The 19,529-nt window shown below is 48.3% G+C and overlaps 1 protein-coding gene across 3 annotated transcripts in view; it reads left to right on the top strand.

Annotated features, from left to right (window-relative positions):
• Positions 1-19,529, top strand: part of Plat (plasminogen activator, tissue type) — a 78,977-nt gene extending 59,448 nt beyond the window's left edge. For 2 of the 3 annotated variants that reach the window (XM_063275098.1, XM_006253347.5), the window contains 13 exons: positions 4,676-4,763; positions 5,949-5,991; positions 6,590-6,727; positions 7,115-7,225; positions 7,544-7,718; positions 8,505-8,596; positions 10,602-10,776; positions 12,071-12,156; positions 13,326-13,521; positions 13,631-13,767; positions 13,854-13,994; positions 16,553-16,716; positions 18,634-19,529. In XM_063275098.1, coding sequence (XP_063131168.1) covers positions 4,701-4,763; positions 5,949-5,991; positions 6,590-6,727; positions 7,115-7,225; positions 7,544-7,718; positions 8,505-8,596; positions 10,602-10,776; positions 12,071-12,156; positions 13,326-13,521; positions 13,631-13,767; positions 13,854-13,994; positions 16,553-16,716; positions 18,634-18,792 — 1,680 coding nt within the window. In that variant the 5' untranslated portion in view covers positions 4,676-4,700 and the 3' untranslated portion in view covers positions 18,793-19,529. The remainder of the gene's footprint in view (positions 1-4,675; positions 4,764-5,948; positions 5,992-6,589; positions 6,728-7,114; positions 7,226-7,543; positions 7,719-8,504; positions 8,597-10,601; positions 10,777-12,070; positions 12,157-13,325; positions 13,522-13,630; positions 13,768-13,853; positions 13,995-16,552; positions 16,717-18,633) is intronic. The other variant, NM_013151.3, reaches the window with a different exon arrangement.

The raw sequence follows: 19,529 nt of genomic DNA, 5'->3' as shown, positions 1-19,529 counted from the left end.
GAGATCCTGTCTAAAACAAAACAACCAAACCAAACAATAAGGCCGTGTAGAACGAAAATAAACTAAAGGTTAGGAATTTAGGTCAACAGTAGAGCATAGCTTGCTCAGCGGGCTTCTTTAAATTATGTTCACTCTTGGCAAAAGGAGACAAATCAAACCATAGGCTGAACTGTCATTAGAAGGCAGGGGTGGAGGTGGGGTCGTCTCTGCCAGGACAGGGAAAGGCGAGCTGATTTTTCCTTTCTTTGAGGCACTCTGTATGTCTGGACTTGGATAGACCAGGTTGAGCTCAAATTTTGTCCTTTTCCCTCTGCTTCTAAGGGGTGCTAGGGTTCCAGGTGTGTCCCTCCAAGCCGGGCCCAAAGTTGAGCAGCTATGGAAACTCCCTGTCTTTCCCAGGCCCAATTCCTACTAAAGCAACTCACCTCACCTCTTAAGCTATTCTAGAAACGTGTCTGATGGCACAGGGGTCTGGAAGACTTTCCTAATTGGTTGGCTTTCTGGGCTGTGATGATTGAATGTGAATGGAATCGTGGCTTCAAGGCCATGCGTTATTTTAGGGTTATTGTTCCTGACTCTCCAACTCTGATCTCCATGGTTTCAGCAAAGCAATAAGAACCCCAAGTGTCCTTAGCAAAGACACAAGCAGTACAATCTAGCACGTAGTACAAAACTTGACAGCAGGGTGGGGTTCTAAGTGGCCTCTCCTGGTCTGGCTCTGGCCTCTTATAACTTGTTGGCTCCCTCGTTCAAGTACAAAGTTAAGTCCCTCTCTCCACCAACATCTAACTAAACAACAGCATAGCAGGCACACAACCTTGGGCCCAATGTATACAGTTGCACATGCATCTACGTCCTATGTCACAAATTGCTTTCCAATATATGGAACAATGGCGGGCTTATGAGTGAAAGCACTTTATCCATTTACAGGTCACCACTCATGTCACAACAGAAGTGGGAGAGCTCGCTCTGGAAGAGGGCTCCAAGAGTCTAGCCGCTTGAGTTTCCTTTCTGGAAGTTCATTTTCTCTCCCAGTATCATTACTCATCTTTTTGTTCAACCACCTTTCCTTTCTGTGAATGAGTCATTACGGTTCCTTCCCAAGCGCAGAATTTGTTGGGGGAGGGGGGGCGGCGGATGATTTTAGGAGGAATGTAAAGAGGACAGGGTTGTGCAAAGGCCCTGGGGCCATGTCACCTGCCTTTTTCAAAGCTTTCTTTCCATCAGCTTATTAGTATTCCAGTAGCTTTGTCTGATCCAGAACCGTGCAGTCACTGCCTGGTATCCATCAAGTGCCGTGCCCCCAGGTGTCCTGCCTCTTATAAAATCCCCACTCTCTCAGAATGGCCCCTGTTCTTGGCTCTTGGAATAGTCTGTCTCCAGGGAGAGCCAGTTATAGCAAGCTCGATATCTTCTTCCCTTACCCACCTCACTTGCAGGCAAGGGGGTAACTAGCGTATTTGTATCTTAAAGCCAGCCTCAGATACAGTCCTTAGACCCCACACGGGCCTTGCCATGAGCACCCATGAATACCCCTAGTTGGGTTCCCAGGGTCTACAGAGTCAAGCCTCCCCTCCCCCACTCTGTGGGCCTTGAGTTTCGGTCCGCACTTCTGCTGGTCACTAGCTCTGGTCCCAGCATTGCCCGTGACCTCTCCAACCACATCTCCCCACAAAGTCGAAGGAGGTTCTCCTCCCTCTCTTTCTCCCGCTTTGGAATGGCTCTGGTTTTCGTCCGGCATGTGACTAATTTCCCTGTCATCCTCTTAGGCCACGTGGCCCATCGAGCAGCTTGCTCTGATTGTCTCCCTGGAGTGTGGGAAGAGGTAGTTATTTATGTATTGCTTATGTGCAACTCACCACCACTGGCTCAAGGCCCAGCCTTCGAAAGCCCAGACAGAGATAGGTAACAAGGCTTTAGCCTCTGAGCTCCTGTTCATCCATCCGGTGAGAAGGGGCCTCCCATGATGCAATGCGGCTGATGGAGTCTTGGGAAGAGGAAGATGCCGCACATGCCCCGGCGATGTACTTTTTGCTCTGCATGTAACTGACATCTACAGAGTCTTGAGTTAGCAGGGCATGGTGGGGAATTCCTGTAACCCCAATCCCTGTGTGGTGGTTTGAATGCTTGGGGTGGAGGTTTGAGGTTTAAAAATCCCACACTATTCCCAGTAAGCTCTCGGCTACTTCTCTAGAGCCAAGCCTGCTCACTGCCATGCCTTCTAACATGCCGGCCACGGACTGACTCAGTCTCTGAAACCGTAACCCATCCCCCCACTTAAACGATTTCTTTCTTTTTTTTTTTTTTCCCCGGAGCTGGGGACCGAACCCAGGGCCTTGCGCTTGCTAGGCAAGTACTCTACCACTGAGCTAAATCCCCAACCCCTAAACGATTTCTTTTATAAGTTGCCTTGGACTTGGCACAGTGTCTCTTCACAATAGAAAAGCAACCAAGAAACCCAGCATTCCAGGGGCTGAAATAGGGTTGGACTAGTTTCCCTGTCATCAAGACCAAACTGGCTACATAGCCAGATCCTATCTTAGAGGGGCAAACACAACCCCAGGAACTTAGAAGGTGTCTCGAACAAAGACTCAGGAGACGCCCCTGAATGGGCTGACTGGTTTGAAAAAGAAGAGGGCCGAGTCTCTGAACCACTTCTGCAGTAGTGTTCAGTTTCTTCCTGTCTCACTGTCGCCAGGTAACAAAGACAAGAAAACCTGCATCCGAACTTAATCCCACTCGAGGAATTAAGGGTGAATTTAAGTGGAATGTTGGGGGAACCTGGGAAAGGGAAAAGTTAAAGTTGAGAAAGGGGAAGTCACCCACGAGAAGATTCCCCGTCCTGTCTGGGTGGCCTCCGTGGCCACTTGCTTCCTTCTGGAATTGCCAAAGGCAGACAGGTGCTAGCCCAGATGGCCCTCCAGTGGAGAAAGGCTTCCAAAGGCCCCAGGCTACCCTGCTAGGGGCAGGTCAAAGTAAGCAAAGACCCTGGGAGCCCTTCTGCCCATGGCAGCAGGGATACTCAGGAGGGCAGGTCCAGCAGGGCAGAACTTCTTGTGAGCGCATGACCCCCACTTTCTCACAGAACAACTTTGTTCCTTTCCCCAGCACCCCCCTCTCTTTGTGTTCTCCCTTAGGGCTCTGTACTCCTTTCTCTGAGGCTCTTTGTTCCTTCCACAGTGACTCTACTTCCTCCTCCTCCTCCATCACCCCATCGTGCACTTTCCCATTGGATCACTTTTGTTCTACACCCCCCCATGCCTGACCTCCCTACCTTCTCCCTATAGCTCCATACTCCCTCCCAGCAGCCCCAGATGAACCCAGAAATTAGTAGTCTCCCCGCTCAGCTCCCCCCACCCCCTTTCTGTCTCCATCCTGAAGCTGAAGGGATCTCAAACTCAGAGAAGCCAGAGGCTACTGGCTCCAGACGAGATGGCCCCCTGGATCCCAGTAACTTCTGAGCCAGTGGGCTCAGGGGCCCCGAGTGGCTAGTGGTGGGAACCAGAGTTGTTGTGACTGAAGGGAAATGAGTCAGGGCAAGGAAAGTCCTGCTTTCATGTCATGGATGGGGGAGTGAGAGGGCTTGCCAGACCACAAAAGAACCAGGCCAACTAACCTACTTTCAGACCAAAAACAGAAATCACAGGGAAGGCAAGTAGAAATTGGATCGGGGGTCAAGGGCGATGTGAGTTCATTGTCCAGACAGTGTCTGCAGATCTGTTCTTCAGTCTACATAAAAGGAGTCAGATATTCCAGAGGGAACTGGGGCCAACATGGAGGGGGCTTCCCTTTGACGGAAGAAGGAGGCCATGCCTCAGAAGCAGCAGTTAATCCACTATGACCACCAAGGCTGGGGCTATGAGGCAGCTGACGAGGCAGCATGATGTGCAGGGAATAGAATCCCTACTGCTACTTCTGAGAGTCAGAGAGGACAGCACTGTGGCTTCTAGCTCAGCCTAGGGGAGCCATTCCTTCTCAGGAAGCCAGGTCCAGGTGATGTGGTACCTGAGAGGCCAAGAAGCTCCAGAGATGGCCCCTACTCCGCAGCCCACAGGAATCCCTGGGGAAAAGATACTTTCAGCAGCGGCTGCTCTCCATCTGCAGATTGCTAGACCGGCAGAGTGTGCTCTCAGCCAACAATGGGCTATTGTTCAGCCTCAAAAAGGGCAAGAATTCTACAGTGTGGCTGACCCTTCAGGATATCACTCTAATGAATCCTCGCCTATAATATGGGCAAATAGTCAAAGCCACAGACGCAGAAAAGATGGTGGTGGCCAAGGGTCGGGAGAACAGAGAGCGCCAGTCTTTGATGATTGAGGGATAGCATTCTGGGAATGGAAGGGATGGTGGGATGAGTTCATCGCGGTTTGTACATGCCGAATACCGCTGAGCTGGATACTTAACCCTTAAAGCAGTGAATATAATGCTGTTGTACACTCTTTACACCCATTCGTGCACGTGCACACACACATACACAACACACGTGCACACACACACAAGTGTTTATCTCTACTCTAGACAGACACAGATGCGGGTGAAATCTTCCAGACGATGTCTGTAAGAGTCAAAGCTGGAAGGGTCACCCGAAATAAAGGGACAGCCCTGGATGTCCTAGGGTCCTTTGCCCACCCACATCACATACTTAATTGCTTTTACTTGTCTTCTAAAACTTAAGGGACACGGAAGAAACGGGGAGCAAAATGAAGGGAGAGCTGTTGTGCGTCCTGCTGCTTTGTGGAGTGGCGTTCACGTTGCCTGACCAGGTGGGTCCACCTCCCTGCCTCATCCCATTGGGCCACCAAACTTACAGATGCTGGTGGTATCGCCAGGAGTCTTCATGCTTCCAAGCACCTCAGGGTGGGGCAAGTATCCAGGGATGGTCAGATGCATAGCACACACTCCCCTGTGGGTAGGATACTAAGGATTTGAGTCCCAGAAGTAGAATCTGGCCATGTCTCTGGCTTAAAGCCGTTCTTGCACTGTGTCCCTCCCTGTCCCTCCCTGCTTCAATGTCTGTTATGGAACTCTTTTGTGGAAACGTGTCTGTGCGTGAGTGTGCCGGTGTACACGTGCATTCCCACCATCCGGAAGGCCGAGGCAGGAAGGTCACAAGTTTAAGACCGAGGCTTCAAAGAATCCAGGACTAGGGTGAAGATCAGTGAAAAAGAGCCTACATAGGGGCTGGGAGTCAGCCCAGGGGGAAATGCATTTGAATTCACCCTCAGGGAACTAAGAGAAGACAGGCATTATGAGCCAAAGAAGTAGGTCAGTTGACGGGGGACAGAAGCTGCACCCACTTTCCAAAACCTCACCTCAACACAGAGAACGATATTTTGGGCAAGCTTATCTGAGCTGTGGGACGTGCACCCTGAACTCAGTTAGGGTTAAGGGGGGTTGGGGATTTAGCTCAATGGTAGAGCACTTGCCTAGCAAGCGCAAGGCCCTGGGTTCAGTCCCCAGCTCCGAAAAGAAGAAGAAGAAGAAAAAAAAAAGGGTTAAGGGTTAGGGTTTAAGGTTAGGGTTTAGCATTAGGATATTCAATGCTCTGACACAGGGTTTCTGACACAGCGAGAACCCAGTGGCTTCAGGAAGGGCACCAGGAGCTGTAGCTTTACTCATATCCACTAGCCATGCACCAAGACCTAAGTTTAAAATGAACTAAATCAAATAGGAATTCCAGTTTGTCAGTCACACTGGCTACACTTTAAGCAGTCTGTGACTATGTGGGAGTAGCGTCTGCCACCTTGGACGACATGGATAGGAAGCATTTCGATTGTGCAAGAAGTTCTTCAGGGGCGGGGATGGGCATTAGATATGTAAAAAAGAGCAGGTATTTGACAAAAAGGTAAGAAAGGCTATCTCCTTAGTAGGTAGCACATGGCTGGAAGACCCTGGCTGGTCTTTCCCCAGCCCTTGCTGACCGTTCCTCCATTCTGGTCTTTCTGCAGGGAATACACAGGAGGTTCAGAAGAGGAGCTCGGTCCTACAGAGGTGAGTGGTGAAGGGGAGGCAGTCCCAGGCTTCACAATGCTTTGTCTGTCGGGAGGTTGGCCTTCCACCTAGCACCTGCTTGCAGGATCCTTGGGAGATCTTCCAGTGCTTTCGTGAAAATGCCTGCCTCATCACTATTTGCAGGTCAGCAGACCCAGCTGGCTGGAGATAAAAGCTGGTGACCTAGAGCTGGGTGTGGGTGGTCCGTGTCTATAGTCCTGGCCCTTGGGAGGCTGAGGCAGGAGGATGGTGAATTCAAGGCCAGTCTGGGGCACTGTCTAACATGGCTCAAAGCCGTTGGTACAGAGATGAGAAAATGGCGAGGTAGATGACTCTCTGAAGGCCACCGAAGGACCCCCAGCAGGCCTGGGAGTGCATAGGTGCCCTGTCCTCTAGGTGTTCCTGGGCTGAGCGCTCACCAGTGTCTGTAGTATCTGCTACTATCCCCATGTCTCCATTGCTTTAGGCCTCACCACAGTGCCACTGTAGAGCTCATGAGAGAACCTGGAGGTCCAGAGGGCTCCTTGCATGCCGCCAGCAGAGCCAGGAGTGGTAGATGACTCTTCTCTCACTTTTGCAAACCTGCTTTGTGTTTCAGCGACCTGCAGAGATGAACAGACTCAGACAACTTACCAACAGCATCAGTCATGGCTACGTCCCATGCTCAGAGGCAATCGGGTGGAATACTGCCGGTGCAACAGCGGCCTGGCACAGTGCCACTCGGTGCCCGTCCGAAGTACGTACCAGCTTCTCACGGAGGGAGGCCTTGCACTTGAGCTCAGACTCAGGGCCCAAACCCTTCCTCTGTGGTTCCTAGCACGTTCAGATCTTCAGCTTGCTTTGGGCAGGATCTGTCCAGGCAAATGTGAAAGCATTCGGGAAAGCTGAGGCGGGGCAGGGGTGGCTTCACCGGTCCAGTCTCTGTGTCCACTTCATGTATGTGAGATGGTGCATAACATGTAAGCTTTGTAGTTGACAGGGGCAGGGGAGGAAGGTTGGGGGGCTACTTAGGCTGTGGACTGTGGAATGGAGGCCAACATTAAAACACTTTTACTTTTATAATTCTGCTATTCACGGAGCTGCTTTGAAAGTACTTAGGGGTCTTCTTGTTTGCACTTGACAGGTTGCAGTGAACCGAGATGCTTCAATGGGGGTACGTGTCAGCAGGCCCTGTATTTCTCTGACTTCGTCTGCCAGTGCCCTGACGGATTTGTTGGGAAACGCTGTGATATAGGTAAGTGCTTTGGTGGGTGGGTGTGAGAGACGTTCTGAAATTCCAGCTCTCAAATGGACCAGAAGAGGAAAGGAAATACGTGCTGGAGGGCAGGGCCCAGGGAAGGGGAGCTGAGGTCATTTAGAGAATAACACTGTTGGGCCCAGTGGTCAGAGCCTAAAGTGTCAATCCGGAGTCTGGCTTGGCAGCAGTATTTTTAGTGACCAAGTCCACCCAGCTCACTCTGAGGACCAGCAGTTTCAGCAACAGCCTTCTCCACTGTGCTGAGGGAAGGCAGAGGATCCCTTGAGAGCCTTTTGGTGTCCTTCTGTCTATCAGATACCAGAGCAACCTGCTTCGAGGGCCAGGGCATCACCTACAGAGGCACATGGAGCACAGCAGAAAATGGGGCTGAATGCATCAACTGGAATAGCAGTGCCCTGTCCCAGAAGCCCTACAGTGCAAGGAGGCCAAATGCCATCAAGCTGGGCCTTGGGAATCACAATTACTGCAGGTAAACAGACTTTCCACAGGGTGGGAAGTCTGCTAAAAATGGATTTCATTCAGGGAAGACCTGGCCAATCAATCACACTTTCCAGATAGACAGGTAGATGGGTAGACAGCTATGTATATATGCACATGCATATATACATGCATACATAGATACATATGTAGATGGGTAGAGAATTGATAAATATATACACATATGAATACGTGCATGCACATATACATAAATTGATATATCAATAGCATTCATATATCAATGACTGATCCATTTGATTTGAAAGCATCAGTTCATATCTCTGTGTAGACATCTGAATCTGTAGTCGTAGGGTAGACCAGCAGGCTGCGAACGCAGGCAGGAACTGCCATTTTTTTGTCTTGATGCTTTTAGACTTTAAACTGATTAGACAAGTAAACCTTCCTTGTCTAGGATAATTTACTTAAACTCAACTAATGGTGAATATTAACTACAATTACAAAACAACTTTATAGCAGTGCCCGGATCACAGTTTAATTACATGCCTGAGACTACAGTTCAGCCATGTTGACACACAGGCACTTATTGTATATTCTTGTCAACTTGGCGCGCGCGCACACAGACACACACACACACACACACACACACACTTCCTTATAAAGAGCAGGATGAAGCCATATTTCTACCCAGCATCGTAAAACTTGACAGTGTCCAGTCCAAGATACACTAACTCTACCCCCCAAAGCAGGTCTCATCCTTGGGCCAGGAGGGGAGACTTCCTGTTCAGCCCTCACTCATCTTCTTTGGCTGATTTTTCAGAAACCCAGACCGAGACGTGAAGCCCTGGTGCTATGTCTTTAAGGCAGGGAAGTATACCACGGAGTTCTGCAGCACGCCGGCTTGCCCTAAGGGTGAGTGTCTCAGTTTGGGTTTTATCGCTGTGAACAGCATGTGATACCATGACCAAGGCAAGGCAGCTCTTACAAAGGACAGCATTTAGTTGGGGCTGGCCTACAATTCAGAGGTTCAGTCCATTATCATCACGGTGAGAAGCATGGCTGCATCCAGGCAGGCATGGCGCTGGAGGAGCACAAAGTTCTACATCTTGATCTGAAGGCAGCCAGGAGGAGGGTCTTTTCTGCGCTGGGTGGAGCTTGAGCACTAGGGGCCTAACAAGGCCACACCTATTCCAACAAAGCCATACCTCTATAATAGAGTGTCACTCTCTGTAGGCCAAGCCGATTAAAGCCACCACAGTGAGTGACAGCTACCCTGCACCTTCTTCTGTAGTATCTCCATGGGAGAAGCATCGGGGAGTGTAAATCGAACTCTCCTGAATAGTCCCTTCATGCCCAAGGAAGAAAGCAGCCATTGCAGAGTGAAGAGCTGTCAGAAGGCTCAAATGCTCAACCAGGCTTCTCACCTAGTGCTAGTTTAGCCTTGCGCTCATTCCCTGATTTCCATTAATAGCATTTCTAGTAAGCAGAGGATGAGGCCAAACCTGTGGCTTCTAGTTCTTTGGGGGTTTTTAAAAATTAATTCTTTTATTTTTGAGATTATAATTACATTATTTTTCTCTTCCCTTTCCTCTCTCCAAAGCCTCCCATATATACCTTATTGCTTTTTTAAAAATTCATGGCCTCTTTTTTCATTGTTGATATATATATATATATATATATATACATATATATATATAAAAACACCAGCACACATACATATATATGCACACATTCCTATATATTCCTATATAAACATGTGCACACATACATATATATGCACATATTCCTATATATTCGTATATACACATATATATAAACATATGCACACATATATGCACACATTCCCATATATTCATATATATACATACATATACACAAACACATGCACACATACATATATGCACACATTCCTATATTCATGTATATATGTATATATTCCTAAATATAGCCTTCTCAGTCTGTATAATGTTAGTCATCATGCAGGGCTGTGTGTTTTCAGAGCTGACCATTCGGTATTACACAACCAATCAGTGTGCTTTTCCCTGGGAAGACTGTCTCTCCCACTCAGCGTTCATTAGTTGCCTGCAGTTCTTTGTGCTGGGTTGAGACCTTGCAGGCTTTTCCCCATCTGCTTTGGTGTTGTCTGTCGTTCTCATCCTTGTTTAGCTCGTGTGGAGGCGGTCACGTAGGTGAGTGTTGATGGGTGTAGCCTCTGACACTCCCACGAGACACAGTGTCATAGCAAGCTCCCCGAACCTCTGGCTCTTACAATCGTTCTACCCCATCTTCCAAAACGATTCCTGAGCCTTAGGTGCGGTATTTGTATCCGCTGGGACTGCTCCCCAGAGCCCTTCATTTTGACTCGCTGTGGTTTTCTTCCTGTGATGACCTCCATCTGTTCTGAAGAGTTGTTTCCTTAGGGAGGGGTCAGGACTACACCTATGTCTGGGTATAAGACGAATAGTCAGTGCACTTAGGGTTTATGCTGGTTTAGTGAAGTAGCAGTTGTAGGCTCCTCCAAGATCCATGGCTTCAGTAGCCCTGGCTAGGTTCCCAGTACCAGTGACAGTTTCTCTCCCGCTGACCCCTTCCTCATCTAGTCAACATTAGGGGTCAAGACTCAAGATAACTTTACAGATACCTTTCAGCTGTAGTGAAGCAGACAGGAAAACGTGGTCAAGTTTCACAAGAGGGTGACAAGGACAGGATGGGGCAGGTAGATGGACGTGGGCAAGGTTGGCAGAGCAAAGTTGAGGAAAGCAGGCTGGCAGCCTAGCATGGCCCCGTCGCAGTATCCTGGTTCCGACTGCATGAACTGTCATTGTCGCCCTTCCCAGCACCCTTTCCCACCGAAATCCTGCAACTGCTGCATCAACGTTTAACCACTTTGGCCTAAGTGAGAAATATTCTGTTCCAGGACCAACTGAGGACTGCTATGTTGGAAAAGGTGTGACTTACCGTGGCACCCACAGCTTTACCACATCCAAGGCCTCCTGCCTCCCATGGAATTCCATGATCCTGATAGGCAAGACTTACACAGCGTGGAGGGCCAACTCCCAGGCACTTGGCCTGGGCAGACACAATTATTGCCGGTAGGTAGCATGGGGTCTAAGGGAGTCAGGTCCCAGCAGAGAGGCCTGGGATACTGGGCGGGGAAAAGATTCAGTGTAAAGCATTGTATAAAAGATAACGGATGTTATCTAGACAAACCCATTAGTTTTCTAAGACTCATGGGCTTTGTTGGGTTTTTTTTGTTTTTGTTTTTTTTTGGTCAAGGTAGAACGAGGTATGTGTGTATTTGATAGTGTGCGTATGCTCATGGGTGGAGGTACATGTATATATACACAGGTGTGTGTACATATATGTGTGTGTATGTGTGTATGTGTATGTGTATATGTATTGTGTATGTGTGTATGTGTATTGTGTATGTGTGTACATGTGTGTATATGTGTGTGTAGGTATGTGTGTGTAGGTATGTATATGTGTATGTATGTGTATGTATGTGAACATGTGTGTATGTGTGTATGTATGTGTGTGTAGGTATGTATATGTGTGTGTATGTGTGTGTGCATGCATGTGTGTATGTGTGTATGTGTGTGTGCATGTGTATATGTGTGTATGTGTGCATATGTGTGTATGTGCGTGTGTATATGTGTGTATGTATGTGTGTGTGCATGCGTATATGTGAATGTGGTGTGTGTGTATGTGTGTGTGTGTGTGTGTGTGTGAGTGTGTAGGCCTGAGTTTGATATCGGGTATCTTTTTATCCATCTATCTCTACCTTCATTTCTTTGAGACAGTCTCTTTTTGAACCTGATGCTAATTCATTAGACCAGGCTGGCTCATGAATTTCAGAGACCTGCTCTCCACCCCAGAGGCCCCAGCCCCTTTCCCACTGGGCTTACAGGAGCAGGCTGCTATGCTCGGTTTTCCTTTTTCAGGCAAGGTCTTTCTTTGTAGCTCTGGCTTGCCATATAGACAAGCTCACCTGGAGACCCTCCTGCCTTTCTCTCTCGTGTGATCCGCCATACCCAGTTCTGACTTTTTCTGTGAGCTCTGGAAGTTCAGACCCCTAATGAAGCAGGCTCTTTATAAGCCATCTCCCCAGCCCAAGATACATACATTTGCAAGCAAGACTCTTGTTCTTTCCTCACATGGCATTTCCGTGACATTGTAAAAAAAAAAAAAAAAAACCTCTCCGTAGGCAGCTTTCAGTTCTTCCCAATGCTGATAGGACACATGGAGGTTAAGGAAGTCATCTTCCCCTATGGTGGAACTGCTACAGTCAAACGGAGTTTGGGACCCCTGTCCCTGGCTTCTTGGCTCTGCCCTGGGTCTATCAGTATTCTGTGCCATGACTAAAACCCTCATACTCTCCTTCTCCAGGAACCCAGATGGGGATGCCAAACCTTGGTGCCACGTGATGAAGGACCGAAAGCTGACATGGGAATATTGCGACATGTCCCCATGCTGTAAGGGTCAATCCCATTCTCCCAGGCTCACTCCCTCACTATTTTCTCTGCCACCTCCTGTGACTACCACTGATCTTCTATAACCTCTGGACCTCCAGGAAGGCCAGGCCCTTGGGGGTTAGGGAGGCTTCTCGACCACAGCTGTGGCAGGCATCCTCGCTGGGGGGTGTAGGGGGAGGCAGGAAGGGACACAGCCACTCCTCTCCTAATGCAGTAGGCTCCAACTTTTCTCTCTGGCTACCTCTGTTGACAGTAGTGATCGCCCTGGTAACCATGAAGAGAAAGAGCTCCTTGGACAACAGTTGTTATGTGTCCCTAGTAGCCTGGTGACAGTTAGACTTCAATATCCATTTATTCAGAAATGCCCTAGAAACCATGTGGCCTGCCAAGCTCTGCGCACTTCCATATCCCCGTGGAGCCCGTTTAACACAGGGGATCTGAGGTGACAATAGAGGCTTGGGGACAGACAACTCGGGTTGGCACATGTCCCCAAAGTGAACGTTTAGTTTGGAAATTGCCCAAGAATAGGTTATTACTTAGTTTCCATGAACACACAGATAAATCAGAGTGTTCCTCCAAGAACAAAGAGTCTGCTTGGAAGGTTAAAACATATAAACCGAACTCTTAGCCAAAGTCATTATGACGCATTCATCTCAGGAAGTCCACCAGGGGGTCTCAAAGGCTATGGCGCCTGTGGGAACCGTGTGGGGCAGTGGGGCTTGACTCGGCCTGGAAGGATGCATCAGGCTGAGGAGATGGAAAAGGAAGGGCTCCTCAGGAGGAAATCTGCAAGGTCACATTATGTCTTAAGCCCAGAAACTGCCGTAGGCCAGACTGGAAGGAATCTACAGAAGAAAGGCGCCGGCTCTGGGAGTCTAATCCCAACGTCACTGTAACGTTCAGCGAAAGTTTCCCTGCCTTCCTGAAGCTCGGTATTGGGAAGGCCAAGGACCCACGTCATCGCTGGCACGTCACTGTACTCAGCAAGGAAAGCTGCAGCCGTCACCATCTCTGAGACAGTTAAATCATTCTCTATCAACGTGTGGAAGGGCTGTAGTCTGTGAAAATTCAGGGTTCTGACAGAAAACTATGGTGGATTTCTCTCAGCCCTGGATTCCACACTTCGGGTCTGAACCCTCCCGTCTCCCGTTTTTTTTTTTCCTCTCCAGCCACCTGCGGCCTGAGGCAATACAAACAGCCTCAGTTTCGAATTAAAGGAGGACTCTTCACAGACATCACCTCACACCCTTGGCAGGCCGCCATCTTTGTCAAGAACAAGAGGTCTCCAGGAGAGAGATTCCTGTGTGGAGGGGTGCTGATCAGTTCCTGCTGGGTGCTATCTGCCGCCCACTGCTTTGTAGAGAGGTATGTTTCCTAGTCTCTAAGGTCCTGAGGCGAGCCCATGGGAGGAGCCCACAGCAGTAAACAGTTAAAAGTGAAATTAGGAAACACCCTCATGCTGTTTTCCCACCAGGTTTCCACCCCATCATCTTAAAGTGGTCTTGGGCAGAACATACAGAGTGGTCCCTGGAGAGGAGGAGCAGACATTCGAGATCGAAAAGTACATAGTCCATAAGGAATTTGATGACGACACTTATGACAATGACATCGGTAAAACGCTGTTCTTTTCAGACACCCTGGTCCCTCCCCTTTCCTCCCCTGACACCAACTCACTCCTCTCCTCTCTTGGCTTCCAGCATTACTGCAGCTGAGGTCAGATTCCAGTCAGTGTGCCCAGGAGAGCAGTTCTGTCGGCACTGCCTGCCTCCCTGACCCCGACGTACAGCTTCCTGACTGGACAGAGTGTGAGCTTTCTGGCTACGGCAAGCATGAGGCATGTAAGTGGCAGGAAGTCTTGTTCCATTCTTGTCTGTCATGAGGTAGTCACACCGATGGGGGGCGGGGGGGATGTGATCATAAAATGTCCTGGTCCTAATTCTGGCATTGCCACACAAAAATGCAGGCGAGGACTCTGCCTGTCGTGCGATGAGAAGCTACCACCCCTTGCATCACAGGGACACTGTGCAGGGCACAGTAAGTGGGGACAGGGAGATGTTCTGAGGAGCTTTACCATCCAGTGGAGGGGGGAGGGTAATGGGTGTGTCTGTTCTTAGACGATGGCGTTGCACAGGTTGAGTTCAAATCCCAGACTTGCATCTGGCTTAGCTGTGGGGCCCTGGATATTTCATTCAGCTTTCTAACAATGTCAACAAATATGAGTGAAATTAACCTAAAGAAAGGAAAGCTTTGTTTGTGCTCATGGTTTTGGAAGTTTCAGATTACGGTCGGTTGGCCCAGTCTGTTGGCCTGTGGCAAAAACAGCACATCATAGGAGGACAGCACATTATAGGACAGCACACCACAGGGAGGATGATACATTATAGGAGGGAGGACGGCACATCATAGGAGGGAAGATGGCACATCACAGGAGAGAGGACAGCACATCATAGGAGGGAGGACAGCACATCACAGGGAGGATTATACTTCATAGGAGGAAGGACAGCACATCACAGGAGGGAGGACAGCGCATCTCAGGAGGGAGGACAGCACATCACAGGAGGAGCCCACAGCAATGGAGTAGTTCACCTTGTAGGAACTCACAAGTGAAAGAAGAACCTGTGCTGTTGTAAAAATATTTTTAAAAAAAATTTTAAAAGTAGGGTCGTCTTTTATCCCTGCTAGGTCCAACACCGTGGTGCCCAAGATATCTGCTGGATATCTTAATTCTCAGTCAGCAAAGTGTCTCACCTGCTCTGCTCCATCCCCTACCACACTGCCGAAGGCCTCTCTCTGAGCCTGGCAGCAATCTCTCTACCTATCTAGTTCCCAAGGCAGGTTTCCATGCCAGAAACACACCCCAACTCCAAGGCAGCCCAGACTAGCCGCCCCACACTCCATTACACTTAAATCTACACCTGAAAGACCACACAACACAATAACCTTTGATCCAATTGATAAGATATAATTGCCCACCTAAACATACAAAGCCCAGTACCATTCATCCCTTAAGAACATTCATAACAACCGTAAATACACAGAGCAGAATCTTTTTTTTTTTTTTATTAACTTGAGTATTTCTTATATACATTTCGAGTGTTATTCCCTTTCCCGGTTTCCAGGCAAACATCCCCCTCCCCCCTCCCCTTCCTTATGGGTGTTCCCCTCCCAACCCTCCCCCCATTGCCGCCCTCCCCCCAACAGTCTAGTTCACTGGGGGTTCAGTCTTAGCAGGACCCAGGGCTTCCCCTTCCACTGGTGCTCTTACTAGGATATTCATTGCTACCTATGAGGTCAGAGTCCAGGGTCAGTCCATGTATAGTCTTTAGGTAGTGGCTTAGTCCCTGGAAACACAGAGCAGAATCTTAACGTCACCTGCCATGGCTTCTCGCCCTCTCCCTCCTGTCTCTTCTCCTTTCCGTTCCAGTCTCCTCCTCTTCCTTCAAACCTCTCTCCCGCCCATCTTCCTTCTCCTCCAATGACAGGCCTCCTTCTATCTTGACCCTGCCCCTCACCTGTATTTTACAAATTCAATGGGGAGAAGATTCTGATGAAGTCACCTGAGTCCTGAGTAGTGACTGGGCAGCTGTCCTTGGGGCAGTGGAATTAGCATCAAAAAAGATAACTCCAGGGCAAACCACCACAAACCTGGGTCTCAACATCTCTTCCAAAGGCTTAACTTCCTTCTCCCAGAGCCACTTCCTAAGGCTCTGCCATCTCCAAAGAGCACCAAGGTCTAGGACCAAGCCTTCAACACAGTGGCCTTTGAAGGAGTGACGATCCCGACCAGATGTGTATTTTGTATTATTTTATGAAGGTGGGGGTTGTGGGGGATCTCATGATGTTTCCTAGAGTGGTTTCAAACTTGCAATCCTATCTCAGCCTCCCCAAGATTACAGGTTTGGACCATTAGACTGGGCTGAAGTACTTTATTTTCCTAAGCCTCAGTTTTCTCACTGCCAGTGTAGAAACAGAACCAGCTCCCTGGTTAAACTATAAGGAGTAAATACCACAGTGCACAGCTGAATGGATGGTCCTCACTTGGGGAGATTTCACTACCTAGGCCACGTTTGGCAGTGTCTGGAGTCATTGTGGCCACAGTGTCACATGTGTGGCTGAAGGCTGATCCTGACCTTTGCTTGGCAGAGAGAGGCTACCAAGCACCTGTGGTACACGGGGCATTCCTCATGACCTTTAGCTATCTAGTAAACCGTTGGTGGCATTACTGACCAGCGTGATCTCACCCTAGAGAACTGTTGGGAGGTTCCAACAGTAAAATAGGGTAACCTCACAGGGGACAGCCTGATTTGTGTCAGCTGTTACCGGGACATTTGGCTTTCTCCTTCTAAAATGCTTGAAAACAGCACTGAGACCCTAAGGCCTAATTGTTCTCTTTCAGCCTCTCCTTTCTTCTCTGACCGGCTGAAGGAGGCTCACGTCAGACTGTATCCGTCCAGCCGCTGTACCTCACAGCATCTGTTTAACAAAACCATCACGAGCAACATGCTGTGTGCAGGAGACACCCGAACTGGGGGCAACCAAGACGTCCATGACGCGTGCCAGGTAAGCATGGTGCCCCGGCACTCTGGGTCCTCCTCCGTGCCCTTAACAGGGTGGGGGAGCGCACAGGGGAGGGTTTGATGCTGGGGTTCAAAACTGGAGCTTCAGAGAATAAAACTATAAAGACCAAAACACCCCAAATCGAAGAGATCTGAACTGCAGGAAGTTTTCCCAGTCTGTGGACAGGAAGCTCCACCTAGCACAGGATTTCCTGTGAGCCCTATTGAAGTGATAGGTAAAGGGACATCAGTAACCCTTGACTTGTGAAGGTGTTGGGCTGTGTGAGCCTACTTCGTAGGATGAGGAAAGGCACCCCTACTCCCACCCCAGGACTCAAGAGATGGATAGGATGTGGGGAAAAGTCCAGTTTCAGCCTGGGAAGCAGGGCCTTTTAGGTTCTCGGTGCTGAGTCCACTGGACTTGGTACTTACATTTCCCCCTTAATAAGGTGCTGGGGTGCAAGCACAGAGTAACCACTGACACTGAGACCCTGATAGCAACCACCGGATCAGGAGACTTGAACCAGAGGTCACTGAAGCCATACGACTTACAAGTAGCAATATATATTCCTGTATATATATATTCCTGCATATATATCCCTGTATATATACATATATTCCTGTATATATACATACAACTTACAAGTAGTAGCAATATATATATATATATATCCCTGTATATATATCCCTGTATATATATTCCTGCATATATATTCCTGTATATATAAATATATTCCTGTATATGGAATATATATTCCTGGCTGGCATGGAACTCTGTGTAGAAGAGGTTGGCCTCAAACTCACAGAGATCTACCTGTCTCACCCTCCTAAATGTTGTAGTTAAAGGTATGTACCACCTGCTCAAAGCAGTTTTTGTTTTTGTTTTTCTGGTGCTAACAGTTATTTTAAGTCTGTTTTTAGTGGATTTTTATTTATCTATTGTTTTCTTTCTTTGTTTGTTTCGTTTTGTTTTGTTTTGTTTTGTTTTGTTGTTGTTGGTTTTTTTTTTTTTTTTTTTTTGAGACCGGGTCTCACTCACTGTATGGTCCTCAATAGCTTGGAACTCTATATGTAGACCAGGTTGGCCTTGAACTCAAAGAAATCCACCCCCCTCCCTTTTGAGCACTGTGATTAAATGCATGTGTCACCTTGCCAGATTCTTTTTTTTTATCTTTATTAACTTGAGTATTTCTTATTTACATTTTGATTGTTATTCCCCTTCCCGGTTTCCAGGCCAACATCCCCCTAACCTCTTCCCCTCCCCTTCTATATGGGCTTCCTCCCCATCCTCCCCCCATTACCACCCTCCCCCCAACAATCTCGTTCACTGGGGGTTCAGTCTTGGCAGGACCCAGGGCTTCCCCTTCCACTGGTGATCTTACTAGGATATTCATTGCTACCTATGAGGTCAGAGTCCAGGGTCAGTCCATGTATAGTCTTTAGGTAGTGGCTTAGTCCCTGGAAGCTCTGGTTGGTTGGCATTGTTGTACATATGGGGTCTCGAGCCCCTTCAAGCTCTTCCAGTCCTTTCTCTGATTCCTTCAACGGGGGTCCCATTCTCAGTTCAGTGGATTGCTGCTGGCATTCACCTATGTATTTGCTGTATTCTGGGTGTGTCTCTCAGGAGAGATCTACATCCGGTTCCTGTCGGCCTGCACTTCTTTGCTTCATCCATCTTATCTAGTTTGGTGGCTGTATATGTAGGGGCCACATGTGGACCTTGCCAGATTCTTAAATGCTGTTTTGTCAGGATGGATTAATATACAGCCTAATCTATACCATCAAAATAACTGAGCCTCAAGTCTCCCTCTCTGATCCAAGTACTTTGAGGGCTACAATCATCAAAGTACAAATAACAATACAAACCTTCTTCCAAACATTCTGCCCTGCGTACAAGCCGCTGATCTCTGCTCTTCCACAGGGTGACTCAGGAGGCCCTCTGGTGTGCATGATCGATAAGCGGATGACTTTACTGGGCATCATCAGCTGGGGCCTCGGCTGTGGGCAGAAGGACGTGCCAGGGATATACACAAAGGTCACTAATTACCTGAACTGGATCCAAGACAACATGAAGCAATGACAAAGAAAGCCCAGCTCCTTAAACCCAGAGGACCTGCCTTCCTCTTCCTCTTCCACAGAAGATACGCCTGAAAGGCCAAGCGTTCTTCGCAGGCTCGTCCTCCTGAGCTGCCGCTCAGCAGAGGGAGTGACAGTCTTTAGGCACAGACAGAGTTTACTTTGTGACAGGTACTTCACAAACTTGTACGTTTTAAGGGTGAAGGTCTGACTTTAGAATCAGTTCTGTCAGATGAGATGACAGGGAAATGCCAACCTTCCTATAACTCTAAGATTTTAAAAAGAGAAGTAGACCAAAGTCCACCCTTCCTGGACCACTATTTTGTACACTGAACCACAAGATCGTGTCTCAACAGTGAAATACAACTTGATCTTTCAGGAGTAAAAGTCTGCACTGAGGACAAGAATGTGTTTTTATAGTTACACAGGGGCCCAGCATGGCCTCCAAGAGAAGGAAGGGGTTAGCTGATCAGACCACAGCCCCCTAAAACCCTTGAAATCAAATATTCCCCATCCTCCCACAATCCTCAACTCTTGGGGCATATCCCTTTGTACACAGTGTAGATGTCTTTTTCTTTATAAACTTTCCAGATGGCTGGGAGAACTGTATGATTTTAATATTCGATGAAATGACACTAGTATATTTATATTTGAATCTATTTAGTTTTTACTGTGTTACTAGAACTCTGTATTATGCTGTACTGAAATAATAAATTCCAAGGTATTTTTCACACTTTTAAA

The sequence above is a fragment of the Rattus norvegicus genome, chromosome 16 (genome assembly GCF_036323735.1).
Source record: "Rattus norvegicus strain BN/NHsdMcwi chromosome 16, GRCr8, whole genome shotgun sequence".
Taxonomy (NCBI): Eukaryota; Metazoa; Chordata; class Mammalia; order Rodentia; family Muridae; genus Rattus; species Rattus norvegicus.
Note: the sequence above shows the minus strand (reverse complement) of the source record. Positions and strands in the feature narration are given on the sequence as shown.